General features: G+C 31.9%; 1 protein-coding gene across 1 annotated transcript; it reads left to right on the plus strand.

The window, feature by feature from the left end:
* Positions 1-723: 723 nt before the first annotated feature.
* On the plus strand, positions 724-14,160 carry LOC106721502 (putative helicase mov-10-B.1). The gene is made up of 20 exons (XM_014516446.2): positions 724-1,000; positions 1,254-1,377; positions 2,250-2,370; positions 2,577-2,739; positions 2,908-3,035; positions 3,734-3,840; positions 4,069-4,206; positions 4,736-4,832; positions 6,221-6,317; positions 6,745-6,850; positions 7,332-7,502; positions 7,744-7,891; positions 8,572-8,720; positions 9,233-9,367; positions 10,178-10,371; positions 10,878-11,026; positions 11,880-11,998; positions 12,429-12,540; positions 13,057-13,233; positions 13,895-14,160. The coding sequence occupies exons 2-20, from the start codon at positions 1,259-1,261 to the stop codon at positions 14,138-14,140; spliced, it is 2,676 nt and encodes an 891-aa protein (XP_014371932.2). The 5' UTR covers positions 724-1,000; positions 1,254-1,258; the 3' UTR covers positions 14,141-14,160.
* Positions 14,161-16,881: the final 2,721 nt, after the last annotated feature.

Below are 16,881 nucleotides of genomic sequence, written 5' to 3' on the forward strand. Positions count from 1 at the left end.
GTCCCACAAGGATATTATCGCAGTTTATTGATATTGACCTACTAGTGAGCGAAATGTCATAAGTTCTTCAGAAAGTTGTCCATGTTGCGTTTGCAGCAATAGATTTATAAGTTATGACTTGAGTTCTCGTAGTAATTCCTTACTATTTAAATTGATACATCCAAACACATTAGCAACTCAACCTACATGTCAAAACATCATATTTTTATGGAATGTCGAAATTATGAAAATGTCAACATTATACCGTTCGGCTCCCTTATTGGTTTTGGTCAAAATATGAAAAGATGACTGTCAAGATGACACATATTTTCCTACTGCCAGAAGATCCTTGTGGGATTATATTAAAAGGTTAAGAGAAAATAGCTTTGACGAAATTATCATTTAACTACACAAAATGGAGACCACAAATTTTTCTGAAAGCACAATAATCCATAAAAAACTAGAAACACCGATCTATACTATTCAGATAGGTCGTTGTTTGGATAACAGCTTTTGCTTGGTCCCGACTTATAAGTGGCTTTTAACGTTATTGACCAAAATTACAGTTAATTCTATCTCTATTACATAAGATATATATCTATAATATAAGTTTGAATCCTCACCACATCGCCAAATTGGTGAAAATTAAATAGGCACGAAATACCATGTCGTATAGCCCGTCCATGGTTATAGGTCAATGCACAAAAACAATGGATTCCTGTGATTGTCTTTGGTAAGGGATTTCCATTATACATTATCCTAATTTTTACCAGTGTGGTGCTGTCGCGTTCGTATTTTAATCCAATAAAACTCTTCACGCAAAAAGAGCAACTAGTTATTTCCACTCGCATTGTTTGGAAAAGTTGTTGCACATTAATTCAAAACGAATAAGTGCTCTATTAATCAATACTTGTAGTTTTTGAAGTTCGTCTGACATCTCATTCCGTAGCTCATTCATCATTGATTATTGTGTTTAAAAAAAAATTGGAATTGTTGACAATACACCGGACAAGTTTTAGAGGTAAGATCCGTATACAATACACTATTGGGTTTGTTTAACTTAATTGAATATATTATTTATCAAAATAATGTTAAGTTTAAAAGTATCCTAACGTCCTTTTTCTTCTAACGTTCTTTTCCTTTAACGTACTCGGAAATCCTTGACAAACAAAGAGATTTTACCTTTCTGTCATTGATAACGTTCAATATTAAAAATACTACATTTGCTTGACGACAAATTTTCGTAAATATGAAATAGTTCCGAACTGTTACAGGAAAAATGTTTTGCAACGTATGTGGTGTAGTCGACGATTACTACGACGAAGATGCCCTAGTAGATCATAATAACACGCCCAAACATATTTGTAACAAGATCCTAGAAGCTTATAGGGAGAAAAAGTTAGTGGTATTTCTTTATATTTTATTATACAAGTCAAAGGACACAATAACATCTTATATTCATGTATTTATTTTGTTATTTTTAATATGAAATTCAAGAGTTTATTTATTTTTTATTTCATGAGTTTAATAGCTTTGCAAATGCAAATAATTAAAGAAAATTTGGCATATTTGTCAGGCACATATATATTATCTTGCATTCATCTGCAAATCTTGAGTATAATTGAGATAAAATAACATTTAATTTTTATTATATACAGTACAACTTTAGACTCTTGAGATAATATTCAAGAAAACAAAGTGAATCATGTAGAATTGAATTATCTCTATGTATTGAAAACAACTGCTGCGAACTTAATAGCTGCTTTTGCGACCTCTGCCAATATTTTAGATCTATCTTAATTATTTAGTAGTTTAAAATATGTGGATAGTAATGTAAGCTTTGTTTAATATATCACATACTTAACTTATGCTCACAAATACATTTTCTTTAATATTATAACTTACATCTGTTGATAAATATGACTGCTTGTAAAATTGTTGGTTCTTAGTTATTATAGGTCCCCACTGAGGGGACCAGAGCATACCCAATTTATGGACATCTAGACCTTAGTCAACCACGCTGACCCAGTGTGGGTTGGTTGACTTCATGTATACCTTTGAATTTCTATTTTTTTAATTGTTACTTATCTAAACAGTTTGTACCTCTGACTATTGTATAGCGTTGAATATGCTATTTTTATACCATTTATAGACTTAAAAATTCTAAAGTATTCAAGATGTTAAAATTATTATTGTTTTAGAGATGAAATATCATAAGCAAATGCCACTGTATTTATTATTTTTAAATAACTCGAATTTAATTTTAACAGAAGAAACTTTGCCAAAAATCGGGATGGAGTTATTATCCTCGGTAGAGGTGAGAGTGCGGCCATATTTGGCGCTGAAAAGACCAAAGTTGAAAATACTGATCATCAAAAAATTAGGATGAATGTAAGACATTACTTTTATTTTCAAGTTGATAAACAATATTATTGTCATTATACTTGAATCATAAGAAAAGAATCTTTGACAGTTGGTTTAAATAATTGGAAGTGGAAAATAAAATTCATCCATTTAAATGTAATACATATTTATAATTAAAATTACATATATGTTTCATGCATTTTTGATACTTAATTAATATTTAAAAATTTTAGGCCAAACCAACCCAGCCTGTCAAATTTTCATTTACCATCAGTAATGATATGAAAAATGAAGATTTACTGATAGTTGGGATCCAATTGGCACATCCACAGCCCCAGTTTTTGATCTCTGATCATCCGTATATATTTGGGGGAGAACCAAATATCTTGGAGAAAAGTTAGTAAACAATTTAAACATACATTAGTATTAACGGATTAAAATGTTTGTAAATAACAATTTTTTACTGCACAAAATATATGTTATGTTATATTTATAATTTATGTTATATTATTCCACTTATGTATGTAAAGCTTAGAAATTTATTGTTATTGCAATTTATTATAGAGACAACGAAAAAGAACATAGTGTTTGTAACATTTGCCGCTTCGGAGATTGGGACATATGAGATGCCTATTATGTTCACATTTCATAGAAGAAGTGATGAAAAAAACATAATAATTATTCGAGAAATGGTAACTAGTTATTCATAATTAAAAACATAGAAATTATAATTTGCTCTTTATTTATGGAAACTAGATGGTTATCATTACGGTATGTAATGTTAGGATTTTTGTTGATAAATTATATTAATACGAGCTGACGCCCGCGACTCTGTCTGCGTGGAATTAAAAGATAACCTAATAAGAAGCCTATGTGTTCTTCCAAATTATTTTCTACATCTGTGCCAAATTACATCCAGATCCGTTGAGCTTTGCCGGACATACCTTCAATCAAACATCCATTTATCCATCCATCCATCTAAACTTTCGCATTTATAATATTAGTAAGATTAGTAGAATATTAGTAGGTTTTCACTATAATTATTTCACTATATTAATTCACTATAACATCACCTGTGTCATCCTCCCTTTAGTTCTCCTAGAAAAAAATTAAGATGGTGATATGTTTTTTGACAACAGTATACTTTAATAAACAGTTGAACCAGGATAAGCGAGAAACCTTTATAATTGAGAGTCATTGTCTGGTCCCAAATGACGACAACCATAAGCAAGAAACTCTGGTAAGAGAGAAACCTCTAAAAGAGATAAAATATCAATGTCCCTTGAAGTCTCACTTTTCCAGGTTCGACTGTAATTTTAACGGATGTAGAAATTATAATAATAATATACTTTATACTATTTATTTTTATGCATATTTCTTAAATTGATAGGTTGTCTCGGTGTTTGAAGAGGAAAGTGTTCATATGTTCACTCGGAGTCCTTACACTAATGAAGACTGGGAGACTGCGGATCAGATTATACCAAGCATAGGTCTTTCGTGAGTATAATATATTATTCGTAATACTTTTATACGGTAGATTTCAACTGTTAATTTTTTTTAAATATATCACATTTACTGTTTGCTATTTAATTTGCTTTATGCCAATATGTTTTGAAGTATTTGGATTTTTTCTTAATCTGCTGTAGCATATTTTTTTGACAGATTTTATGAATAAAAAAAATACATGCATTGTGGTGTTACTAAATTGTAAATTTATTTTTGCAGACCTTATCCAGTCAAGTTCAAAGTACCCAGGTTGTTGAAGATTCTTTTACCTCATGGATTAGAGGAGAAAGCATTAGAAAATATCAGAGCTCCCAGAGAGATAATGGAACAGTTACGATTAGTGTTAATTTCTACAAGGTAATTACATTACAATACCTTAGAAAACTTAGAAACGTCTTCATGCAAAGTATTGTGACCAAATTTTAAATGTACACAATAATAAACTATACAAATTATATCCTAATAAATATAGCAATGTTATTTGGACAATACTAGGCAATATTGGAGCATTAGTGGCTCAGGGGTTAAGCACTTGACTTGCAATCTGTAAGTTCCTGGATTCAAATCCCGTCTTGTACCAAGGTGTTTTTCATTTAACATATGTACATTTATCCAACGTTTTTACGGTGAAGGAAAACCTGCACATATCTGAGAAGAAAATCAAATATATGTGTGAAAACCCTCACTGGGCCAACGTGGTTGTCTAAGACCTAATCACCCCTAACTTAGGATAGGCTCCGAGCCCCTCAGTGAGGACATATAGTGGGCTGATTTGGGCACACTATGGGTTAATATGACTGAATATTGCAGATTCCTTTAAAGTTGTTATAAAAGGTTTTGGTTGTATAACAAAAAAAAAAACAGTTAATTTTTTTTTTTACTTCAGGGCTATATTTGACGAAGGACTTACGAAAAGTAACTACATGGCTTTCTTTCATCATCTTCTTTGGTGGGAAGAAGTTAAAGCAAGAATTAATTTAAGGGTGAGTTTTTTAAAAGATTATTTCAGCAAGACTTAACATGAATATTAATCTAATAAAATTTTCGGCCAATATTACCGTAAGTTATGGCTCTAATCTATCGAACTTAACTACATAAAACGACGTTATTTAAATAAACTTTACTTAAATAAACTTAACTATATAAAACGACGTTATTTAAATAAAATAACACTAACACTAGGATAATAATTTTTTTATTAATTTGATTTGATGCGAGAGTTATATAACAATACTTACCGTGGGTTTCTGAGATAAAAATCTCCGATTAAAACATACTGTTATCTCTGCTGTCCAAAGATAATGAGTCATGACAATATGTTTTCTACATAAATTTTGGCCTCAGAAACCAACTGTTAGTTATGGACATGCGTATTAGTTATGGACGTACATTGTTATTGTATTTCGGTACTAAGATAGTGGCTACGTCTCATATTACATTCACTCAGGAAATACAGATCTAAACAGCAACCAATACTGAGAAACATCTTTGTTATTTGAGCTACAATTTTAATAATAATTAAAAAAAACATCACAAAAATGATTGAATTAGTTCAGTAGTTTTTGAGTTTATTTGTTACGAAAAAAAAATACAATTATTTTCTCCGTTTGTTAGACTAACTTTTGCCCGCGACTTCGTTCTTAATAATATTATAAGATATTTGATGCAAAAGTATTTTAAAAGAATTAAACTAACAGCGAAATAATGAATTTAACTCTACTTCATAATAATCCTCGCTGTAGTATAAACTCAAACCGAGCGTAAGTAAACAAAAATGTCAGACGTTCAGCAATGACGGATGGAAAGAGACTGCCTCGAGCAGCAGCGCATGTTTCCTTATAAAACCTTTTGTGTGGCTACCCTCAACAGTCCTAACAATATAACTTAAGTTACTCATTGATAATGTAGGTTTCTAATGGTATAAGAATGTTTGTAATCAGTCGAGTAGTTTTTGACTTTATTTGTTACAAACAAAATACAAATCATTTCTTTTTGATATAGAAAACGCAGTAGATAATTACAATGCAAAATTTCTCTATACATTAAAACAATGGGAAATCTAATCAGATGAGAAAAAATCCCATCTGTAAGTCGAAAGGCCAACCGCGGTATACTATCTAAAAACTCTGAAGTACGCAATATTTATAACAATACTAGCTTTTACACGCGACTCCGTCTGCGCGGAATAAAACAAATGCACACAAAATAAAAAAGTTCCTATGTCCGTCTCCTAGTTCTAAGCTAACTCCCCATCAATTTTCAGCTAAATCAGTTCGACCGATCTTGAGTTATAAATAGTGTAACTAACACGACTTTCTTTTATATATATAGATTTAAATAAATATTTCAAAATATGAATGTATTGTTTCAGAAATATAATATGTTCAGTGTGATGATGGAGCAGAGGAATGGTGCTTACATTTTAGAAGTCCCCGGCTTAGCAGAAAAACGACCCTCTTTGTTGCGAGGTAATTAGCAATCTTTCTGTAGACTTGTCAATTTGTCTTTACAGTTTTATTAATCAACTAGCTATCGCCTGTGACTCTGTCGGCGCAGAATTAAAATAAAACATAATTAGTAGCCTATGAAGAACACATTCAGACTGTTTTCTACACTTATGACAAATTTCACCGAAATCTGTTAATGTTAAGATACAATACACTTAGATTTTTATAGCACAAATTGGATATTTAATTTTACAACTTTTGCCCGTAATTTTTATTTAATATGTTAAATGCCAACGACATTTTCTTGTTGAAAATGAACTTGCCAAGCGAGTCAGTGACACTGATTCAATTAAATTCAATTTCTTTTATAATGGCGATCCTTTTTGAGGGTCAGTGACACTGAAAGTGTAAATGTTCAAATCAGTGACAAGATGATATAATATTGCAGGTGACAGAGTGTACATCAAGCCACAGGATACACCAAAGCTGAACTTCGAATGTACCATCAAAGATATTGAATTGAACAGAATTGTATTGACAGATCTTGACGAGACGTGAGTTGTTTTTATAGAATAGTTAAACCAACCATTCCTTTCGAAAACTAATTTTTCAAAAGTTAAATTCCATTGCAGTCAGACATTTGAACTGAGAACAAAAAGTTTAAATCTTTAAAAAAAATTATGTCTTATAAATTTTTTTAAGGCACAAAATGTCTCTGGCGTTCTTACACCAAAATATGTCCGGTGGTAAAAAACGCATAGGGGACAAACATTAGTTTTTATTCATAGACTTTAAATCATAAAGTTGGAAAAATATTTGTGGTGATTAAGAACACTAAGGGTTAACGACGCATTCCAGCCTCATGATTGTCTTGGCTTGGGATAAAGATATAAATTTATTAGCTAAACGATGTCATTTCCGCTTGCATGGATGAACGTTGCACTGTCTTTGAGACCTTCACGTGTAAGCGAGAATTACGTATTACGTTGAGTGGTGAAATGCACAATAACCTTAATGGTTTCCTTAATTTAACAGATTTGAACCGCATTACAAAGCGGATGCGCTGTTCGATGTGCGTTTCCTGATGTCTCGAGTGCCCGCTGAGCGCATGCACGAGGCCGTCAACTCCATACATTTGTCTAAACAGCTGTGCAGGGTGTTCCCAGATAGACCTAAACGTCAGGTGTCTCCTGCACTCATTACAAGGTAAGTAGTCAATAATATATATTCATGCTATGCAATTGAAAAAATTCTGACAATTAAAAAACTAGTTGTCGCCCGCGACTCCGTCTATGTGAAAATAAACGAAATAAACTTAATGAGTAGCCTATGTGTTCTTCCAGACTATGTTCTACATCTATGCCAAATTTCAAATTTCATTGAGATTCGTTCATCCATCTAAACTTTTGCATTTTTAATATTAGTAAGATTAAATCAACAATTACAGATTCTATAATAAATGGATAGAAAATAATAAAGAGCAAAGATCTGCAGTGGAACATATAGTGGCGGGTACATCGGGCAGGGCTCCTTACATTGTATTTGGACCTCCGGGCACTGGGAAAACTATGACAATAGTTGAAGCTATCATTCAGGTAAGTCTACCGTATAAAACTATTTAACTATTGCACTCAGGGTTTGATAGTGACACTTAGTGTAGATTTTGTATTAGAAATCTACACCTATAGTGACTTATATGTAAATATGAAAGATGTTCATTGCTTCGTATTGCCCTGTCAAGTTCACATTTATACAAAAAAAAAAAATAGTGGCATTAAATGTGTTAATCATTTTATGGATTTTTAATATACACTATTTTTTCTATATATTTCAATTATTAGCAAATCATGCACTACGTAAAAGTTAAGCTAATAAACAAGGCCTCAATCTGATTTTATTCACATCTTACGTTAAATTGCAAGCGTAATTTTTTTTAGTACATACAAAATACATTTTCACGTCGTATATCAATTTATCAAGTGTAAATACAGTCAAAATCTGTTATAACGACATCGAAGGGACTACTCATATTGAGTCGTAAAAACCGATAGTTGTAACAACCGGTGACAGGTATTAATAGGAAAGATATGTATATAACATTCAGCCAGGACCTTTGATTTTGGTCAATTTAACCGGTATATTGTTATAAACGATGTCGCCATAAACGGTTTTGACTGTATTCTAATGATAGAAAAAAAATAATGCTTCATGTAAATTTATATTAATTTTATAGCTTTATTTTTATTTTGGTTAAACATTTTGTAATATTCCGCAGCTTGTAGTACGTAATTCAAGGAACAGAATAATGGTGTGCACGGATTCCAACATGGCCGCTGACCACATCGCTTTAATGCTTCTTAGATATAACAAACAATTGAATATAAGTAATTTTCTACTTCGCGGCTGCTCTCAATCACGCGAATGGTATGTATTCTACAATTATTTATTTAATTTTGTTTTAATTACTTTTGTACATAATTGTCTATACCTAAACATTTTCACCATAGACAAGTTTTACATTTTTCGCTAAAAAGTTGATTTTGAAATATTTCAAGTAAAAAATATTATCTCACATTTTCATGAAATTATTAGCTGTCGCCCGCGATTCTGTCCGTGCGGCAAAAAAAAAAGTTTATAAATAGCCTATGTGTTCTACATCTATGGCAAATTTCATCAAGATCCATTGAGCCGTTCTGGAGATACCTTCCAACAAACGTCCATCCATCCATCCATCTAAACATTTGCATTAATTCATTGGGTTTAATCTTCAACTTATTAAGTTGTTTGGAATATGGTAGTTCAGGGCCATCTGCATCCACAGTACTGTCTCCAGCATGCCTTTACTTGCTCAGAATTTAAATTGAGTTTTGTGCAGAAACTCGTGCAAAGTTAAAGCCGTCAAGGTATTTGAAAATGTCTATACTTTTGTGTAACAGGAGTGTAATGCCACAAGAACTAGCGCAAGTGTCCAACGGTGTCAGTTACGAAACGTTCTATACCTTGAGCAACGCACACGTCTCACAGTACAGAGTGTTTGTTACCACGTTACTTCATGCTGCTAAATATGGAATGTAAGTATTTTACAAGCTTTTTTATAAGTGTCACCTGTCACTATGTTTGTCATCAATTGGAAATTAAATTTGATCCACTCCCCGGTTACCCATTGAGCTGAAATTTTCCATACATGTGTAATTCTCGTGAAGTAACATTATGATGACATTGTGTTGATCTGATGACGCAAGCTGGAAGGTGGTCATAGGAACTTCACAATCATCGAGTTTTTTGCTCATTTGAATGGTCTACTGACCAGTGATTGTCAAACTTATTTCTTTCGCCGCCCCCTTTGAAAATCAATTATACCTATATTTCAGAGCGCCCCTAATTTTTATTCAGCCCTAAAACTTAAAAACCACAATTTCATTGCTTTAATTAATTTTAATGCCCCTCATTTTTTGGGCCTCTTATCGCCTCCTCCTAGGTTTCAAACGCCCCCAAGGGGGCGTTATCGCCCACTTTGGGAAACACTGGTCTAGACAAATAGTTTGTATTAATTAACAAGAACATAACAAAGGCTTGTTTTAAAAAGATTTATCTTTTAATTTCTATATTCACTAGGAGTTGGAAATTGTAAATGTGAACGACTGTATCTCAAACACTTCCAAAAGCAAAATAACGCGAAACTCAGTGTCATTTAATGGCTACGTAAGCAGTTCCTTAGTATAGATTACATTGTAGATACAAAATCTTTCGCACTCCGAAACTTTACGTGGGGATTTAGTATAGGAATTATACATTTATGGTCTACTTTAGTGATCAATAAGTATAACAGTGAGTGTGACAGTAATAAACTTAAGTACAAAATGTTACACTAATGTTGTTAGGGAGAAATGTCAGGCGATCTTCAAGTTACAAATGACGCACCTGTTCATCGACGAGGCGGCGCAGGCTTCGGAGCCGGCCACCTTGGTGCCGGTGACGGGTCTACTGGCACCCACTGGACACCTTGTGCTGGCTGGCGACCCGCAGCAGCTGGGACCCGTCTGCATCTCCAGGGAAGCCAAGGATAGAGGACTGGGTACCGTATATTTATAGTAGTAATGAGATTGCCATAAAATTGATAATTTTAAGTTCAAATTTGATTATTTAAAATATCAATAATAGCATTGTATTCTTGATGGGTTAGTAGATTTGCAAAGAGGATCTATCACGAATATTTGCGAGATTTGTACAGCGTGTTTACGCTCGGTTAGTGACATTTTATCGATGATGCAATCAAAAATGCATCTCGCAGATATTCGTGATAGACCCTGTTTTATAAAATTATAGCACAAGTTAGTAATTGTTTTTTCCTCAAACCTTAATAATTTTTATAGAATTGTTCAACCTTTTTTACATTTTAATGAAAGGAAAATTGCTTACAACTAATATTAATGAATTTTGAATATCATAACCATTCTATGTGTATTACCCGCCACTTGAGTTGGCACGTCCGGTACAAAAGTACTATTCTGACCCACGTGCCAACTGACTTTTATTATATTTTTTATCAAGACCTTTTATGTATGTATTTTAATTATCCAGGTGTATCATTACTGCAGCGTTTGAGGACAACGTTTGAAAATTTTTATTCTGATGATCCGAACTTCATCACGATGCTCGTCAAGAATTTCCGTTCACATCCTGATATTCTGGCAATACCGAACGAGTTGTTTTACGAGAATAATCTACAGGTAATAAAATGCTGATGTTGGGCTTATTTACCACTTTTTTACATATTAACGCGTCAACACGTGACCACAATTCGGGAACCTTCTAACTTGAAACAGTCTAATTAATGGGAGAATAAAAAAACTATTTATATATTCAATACTAGTTGTTACTGTCCGTGCGAAATTAAAAAAACACAGTATAAGTATCCTATGCATCTTTACAGGCTATGTTCTACATCTATACCAAATTTCATAATTATCCGTTGAGCCGTTTTGGAGATACTTTCAAACATTCATCCATCCATTCATCTAAACATTCGCATTTATAATATTAGTATGATTAAGTTATTGTATACTTATAGTAGTGATACTTATATTGATTATAATTAATAAATACTAAAGCAGTACTTAGAACAGTGATTGTCAAACTTATTTCTTTCACCGCCCCCTTTGAAAATCAATTATATTTCAGAGCGCCCTAATTTTTATTTAGCCCTTAAACTTAAAAACCACAATTTCATTACTTTAATAAATTTCAATGCCCCCCATTTTTTGAGCCTCTAATCGCCCACTCCTAGGTTTCAAAGACCTCCAAGGGGGCGTTATCGCCCATTTTGGGAAACACTGACTTAGAAGGTTTCAGAGGAAACATCTTTTAAAAGTTTGATAATATTTATCTACAATATGTTAGAACGCGCACCGAGAAAAGAATTACAAATAAATTGGTATTTAATTATTCTAAGGTCTAGAAAATTCAAATGTACAATCTAGGCCTCCGTTAAATACTCCATTTACCAATAGGGTTCTGTATCCAAAAGATTTGAGAACCACAGACTTATAGTAATAGTTAATTAAATATACCACGTTATTACAGGCTTTGGCTCAGTTCGATCCAATTAGCGAGAAGAGTATACTAAACTTGCCGGGTGGTAACCGAGCTGTCATATTCCATGCTGTTAACTCTAAAGAGCAAAGGATGGGAAAAGCGCCAAGGTTAGTATACCCGGAAATGCCTTCTAACTAACATCCATCCATTCCTCCATCCATTCATCCCTCCATCCATCCACCCCTCCATCCATCCATCCATCCATCCATCCCTCCATCCATCCATCCCATAATATAGTATTTGTAAGATTAGAGGAGGGTCTATATATATAAAATCGAAAAAAACAAATTTCATTTCTGCTAGTAGTAAATGTTTTTTTCTATGTCTTCCAAAGGTAGGACTCATAGGAACAGGTGATCCAATTTTTTAATGAAATGTTGACAAGTAGTTTTTAACTTATCTATGTGGGTGTATAGGAATTGTAGTAATTTTAGTATTTTGTAGTAGTTTAAATATCTATTTGAAAATTTTTCATTCTCTGTCCTTAAGAGAATGAAATCCTTTTATAAATTATAATTTGAAGTCTTTTTTTTACAGTTTCTACAATGAAAAAGAGTTGGATATGTTAAAGAAATATGTGAGAGCTTTGGTAGATGTGCACAATGTGCTGCACAAAGATATTGGAGTTATTGCGCCATACATAAGACAGGTATGTTTTCAATGTAGCTGTCGCCCGCGACTCCGCCCGCGTGAAACACAAAAACGTAATAACCCTATGTGTTCTTTCAGACCATGTTCTACATCTGTACTAAATTTCATGAAGATCCGTTGAGCCATTCCGTTGATACCTTCAAACAAACATCCATCCATCTAAACTTTCGCATTTATAATATTACTAGGTGTCTACATCTGTGCCAAATTTCATATCACTTTCAAATAAACATTAATTTTCGCAGTAAGGACGTACTATTTTTCGAAAAAAAAAAAAACTAAAAATAACAGAAAATAAGAACATGCTTAATATTGTAATGACACATATTTTCGTCACTGTTTTTTCAAATACAATGGAAAAGGATGATAATATTTGTCAATACAAGTATCACTGCAATACAATCCCGGAGTAAAGTGTTAAGTGTTAATTCGATAAACAAATCTATTGTATTTATTTTTATGTATTGTTTAATGTTGTAGGTCATATTGTTAATAGTAGATGCTGTTATTGCAGGTTTATAAGATGAAGGAATGGCTGACTGCGTCAAACTACAGTGAGATAGAGGTGGGCACTGTGGAGTCGTTCCAGGGCAAGGAGAAGAGAGTAATACTGGTGTCCACGGTCAGAGCTAACTGCAGGCTCCTAGACTATGATGCCAAATATGGACTCGGATTTTTAGTTGATGACAAGGTAATTTCAAGGACAATTTATATTATCTATACTAAGATGATAAAGAAAGTAGTTTTGTTGTAGTTTAGTTGACAATAATAAGGTAATAACAGTCTTATTAAGGCTTTAAATAGTCTATACCAGGGATTCCCAAAGGGGTCGATATCGAACTTAGTGCATTGCTAATTCTCACTTTGTCTTCTTCTATTGACCTAAGTCAGACTGAATAATAATAATTGATCTTAAAAGTAATTTGGCCATGTGGGGGTCTGAGGTAACAGTTAATTTTAAAAGGGGTCACTTGTCCAAAATAGTTTGGGAATCCCTGGTCTATACGCTTAAAAGTTATTGCTCATAAAAAAAATTACACATTTTCGATCATAGTTATTTTACAATGTTTTTTTCCTATGTGACACACTTTTTCTCTTAGTTTTATACAAAATAAAATGTTCTTTGTGACCAGCTCAACCTCTTTGCTATAATATTCTTGTCCGGCATCGAGGTTGAATATGTCACTTTTTTAATATGAGAAGTAACTATGTATATTCTACCTTTAAGTCAGTATTCAAGAGCATAATAATGCTTTATTAGTGTTTATGATCAATATCTAAAGTTCTAAAGATTTTAAATTTAGATATTTTGATTGGGTTTTCTTTTAATTATATATTAAATTATTTTACAGCGGTACAACGTGACATTGACCCGGGCGAAGGCAAAGCTTATAATTATAGGCAACCCGGCTTGTTTGACACGAGACGTTAAATGGAGGAAATATATGGGATTCTGTAATGAATTGAATTGCTACCACGGCAAAGAGAATCAACAGTTGGAGCGATCGTCACAAATGCTCGTAGAAATTGCACGCACCAGATTCGATAGGGCACGTATTAGTGATGAATTGAAACAGAAAAACCAAAGCACACATTAATTTTAAAGACATCTTTACTTATACAGTAATGTAAACTTAGAGATAAGGATTTTTCCCTTTTAGATTAGAATTTAAATGTTGTTATTTTAACTATATTTTACAACTCTTCTATTTCTATTACAATATTTTTATGTCTATACAAGTTAAGTTTATTTTTGATACGTTTTCGATCTTTGATTTCTGCTATATTTTTGTTTATACATAATTTCTTTTAGATTGTTTTTAATATGCCTTTTGTATATATTTCGCATCTTAACTTTGTCTTTTTTTCTTTTTATTAGATTTTGTTTTTTAAGAGATTAAGACTCAATATATACAAGTCTTCAAATAGAGTAAAATTAAATTTAGTCTCAACATTCAATTACACAGATTTGTCATAGATTAAAAAAATCATAGATTAAATACGAAAGCATACATAAAAGTAAAAAAAAACATTAAGGATTTTAAAACACATTTGCTTCTAATATACTTTTTTTTTTCATTACTAGTTCTATGTGAAACAAAGTATGTTGTATAATAATTTATTAAGTATTAATTATGTAGTATTGCTTTTAGAGTTTATATGTGTTACATAACATTCCTTTACAATACAGTTTTACAAGTTCATATAAGCAAAGATTATCATATATGTTGTTTAAATACGTATTATGTAATATACATTATGCCCATTTATATTTAAAAGTACATTAATAACTAGTTGATTGTATTTAAAGATATTTTTTTGTCTTTCATTATTATTTTTCATACTGTTATAATTTTGGGCAACCAGGGTAAATATTGATTAGTGCTTTAACTACCGCTTTCAGAGTATTTAATGGGCATTTATGAATCCTTCAGTGTAGATTTCTGAGACTAAATCTACACTAAGGTTTCTCTGAATAACAATTATATCTCTGAGTGTGGTGGTTAATAGTATTAGAGAGTGCTAACAATCGGGTAGTGACATGAGAATGAGTGCAATGACGTCACGACGTGCTTGTTCAGTAAGTGACACGACCAGGCAGGTGTTGTTGCATTTCACGCGACTCTCATGTTACCGTGTGCGTGTAGTTTATGAAAGGTTGTTATTAGGGTGCTTAATTTTTTTATTACCATTTATTCAAGTTGATTCTGAATGATCTTGTTATGGTTAAAGGAGCGTTTGTATTGCGGAATCTTCAACATACAATATGTTTATCGTCGGTCAATTATCGAAAATCAATTATTGTTAAAAAGAAACGTAAATAAAGGAATTTGAAAACTTTTTAATTATATATATATTATATATATATATATATATATATATATAAAGATAAGTGACGTCACATGTCGAATGTATACGGTTGGTTTCAACTAACGAAGCTTATTTCTTTTTTGTTTGCTGTAAATTGACTAATAGTTTGTAGCTCTAATAAACGAAATTATTACTAGTGCCGTCTTGAACGATCGAAGTGTGTTTTTTACTATTCAACAGATATTAAGTGTTAAGGATTTAATTTTATGTTTAGACATAAGAGTTGTTAGTACATTAGTACAATACTAGTCGTGAACAAAAAATTAACAAGCTCTTTGTGGATAGAAGAAAGTAGCAATTGCAAAAATCCATGTGTTGTAATGTCCCATGTTTTTGTGCACGGGTAGTATCTCTTTTTATATATCTATAAGAATATACCTGTTTATTTGCATTCCATTCAATTTTCGCCTGGTGATAACATTTTTAAAGGTTTCACAAAACAAAATTAACTACATACAATAAACAAAACCAAGGAATAAATATGAACAACTTGTATATACTAACTACTGTTTGATTCAAACGAAATGTAATCTTTTTCATATGAGTTGATCTTTGTATTGACAATAATCTGCATGTATCAGACTTGAATGTTTACTATAATGATAGCATTTTAGAAAATAAAAATATTACCATTGATTTAAGAAATTACCAGTTTGTTACAAGTAAATTATTGCAACATAGATCAAATCTTTGCTGTTTTATTTTGAATACATATTTGTTTAGTTTAACAGTAGTTTTCATATACAAGTGTAGCACTTTAAAATAAATAACGTGAATTTGTAGCTAACATCTGAAGCTTGCATTCTACAGTTATATCCTTTCTACATTATTTTCAATACAGTTTGTATTGATATTGCTCCGATTTAAAAGTAATTTTGTATTTAGAAACCTTTCTCGCGTTGCCATGCATTTTCTAAAAGTTGTTTTGTTGAATGTTTATATTCTTGTTAGATATTAAGGAAATTGATATTGTTTGTAGAAGTGAACTATTGTAAATGGTGAACATACGGTAAAGAAATTGTAAAAAAAAAAAATCTTCCATATATCACATATAATAGTCCACCTCAACAAACTTTGCTCAAGACTAAATTTAAGTACAGACTCTCTTAAACTTAAGTATATATGTGAAAGTTACTATTGTAATAAATATTTCTAATTGTATGACTCTAAGCTACATGACAGCTTTTTAGTAAAAACACTAGCAAAATGGAAAGTAATTGCAGATATAATACATTTGTCACTGTTAAATACACGAAAATACCTGAATTATTTACATTTTGGTTTGCCTTGTTACAGTAATCTGTGTATGCAAAACTTGCCTCTAATAAGTCTAGAAAACTACCGTATAACATTTTTACAAGGTTGTGTACATGGACTACTGTAATATGCGACCAATTTTTTTTAGTAATTGTTACCTTTCGTTTTTTCTCTGTCTAATTTGAAGAAGCTCAATCATATATTCGCAGCT

Source organism: Papilio machaon, chromosome 17, assembly GCF_912999745.1.
Source record: "Papilio machaon chromosome 17, ilPapMach1.1, whole genome shotgun sequence".
Classification (NCBI taxonomy): Eukaryota; Metazoa; Arthropoda; class Insecta; order Lepidoptera; family Papilionidae; genus Papilio; species Papilio machaon.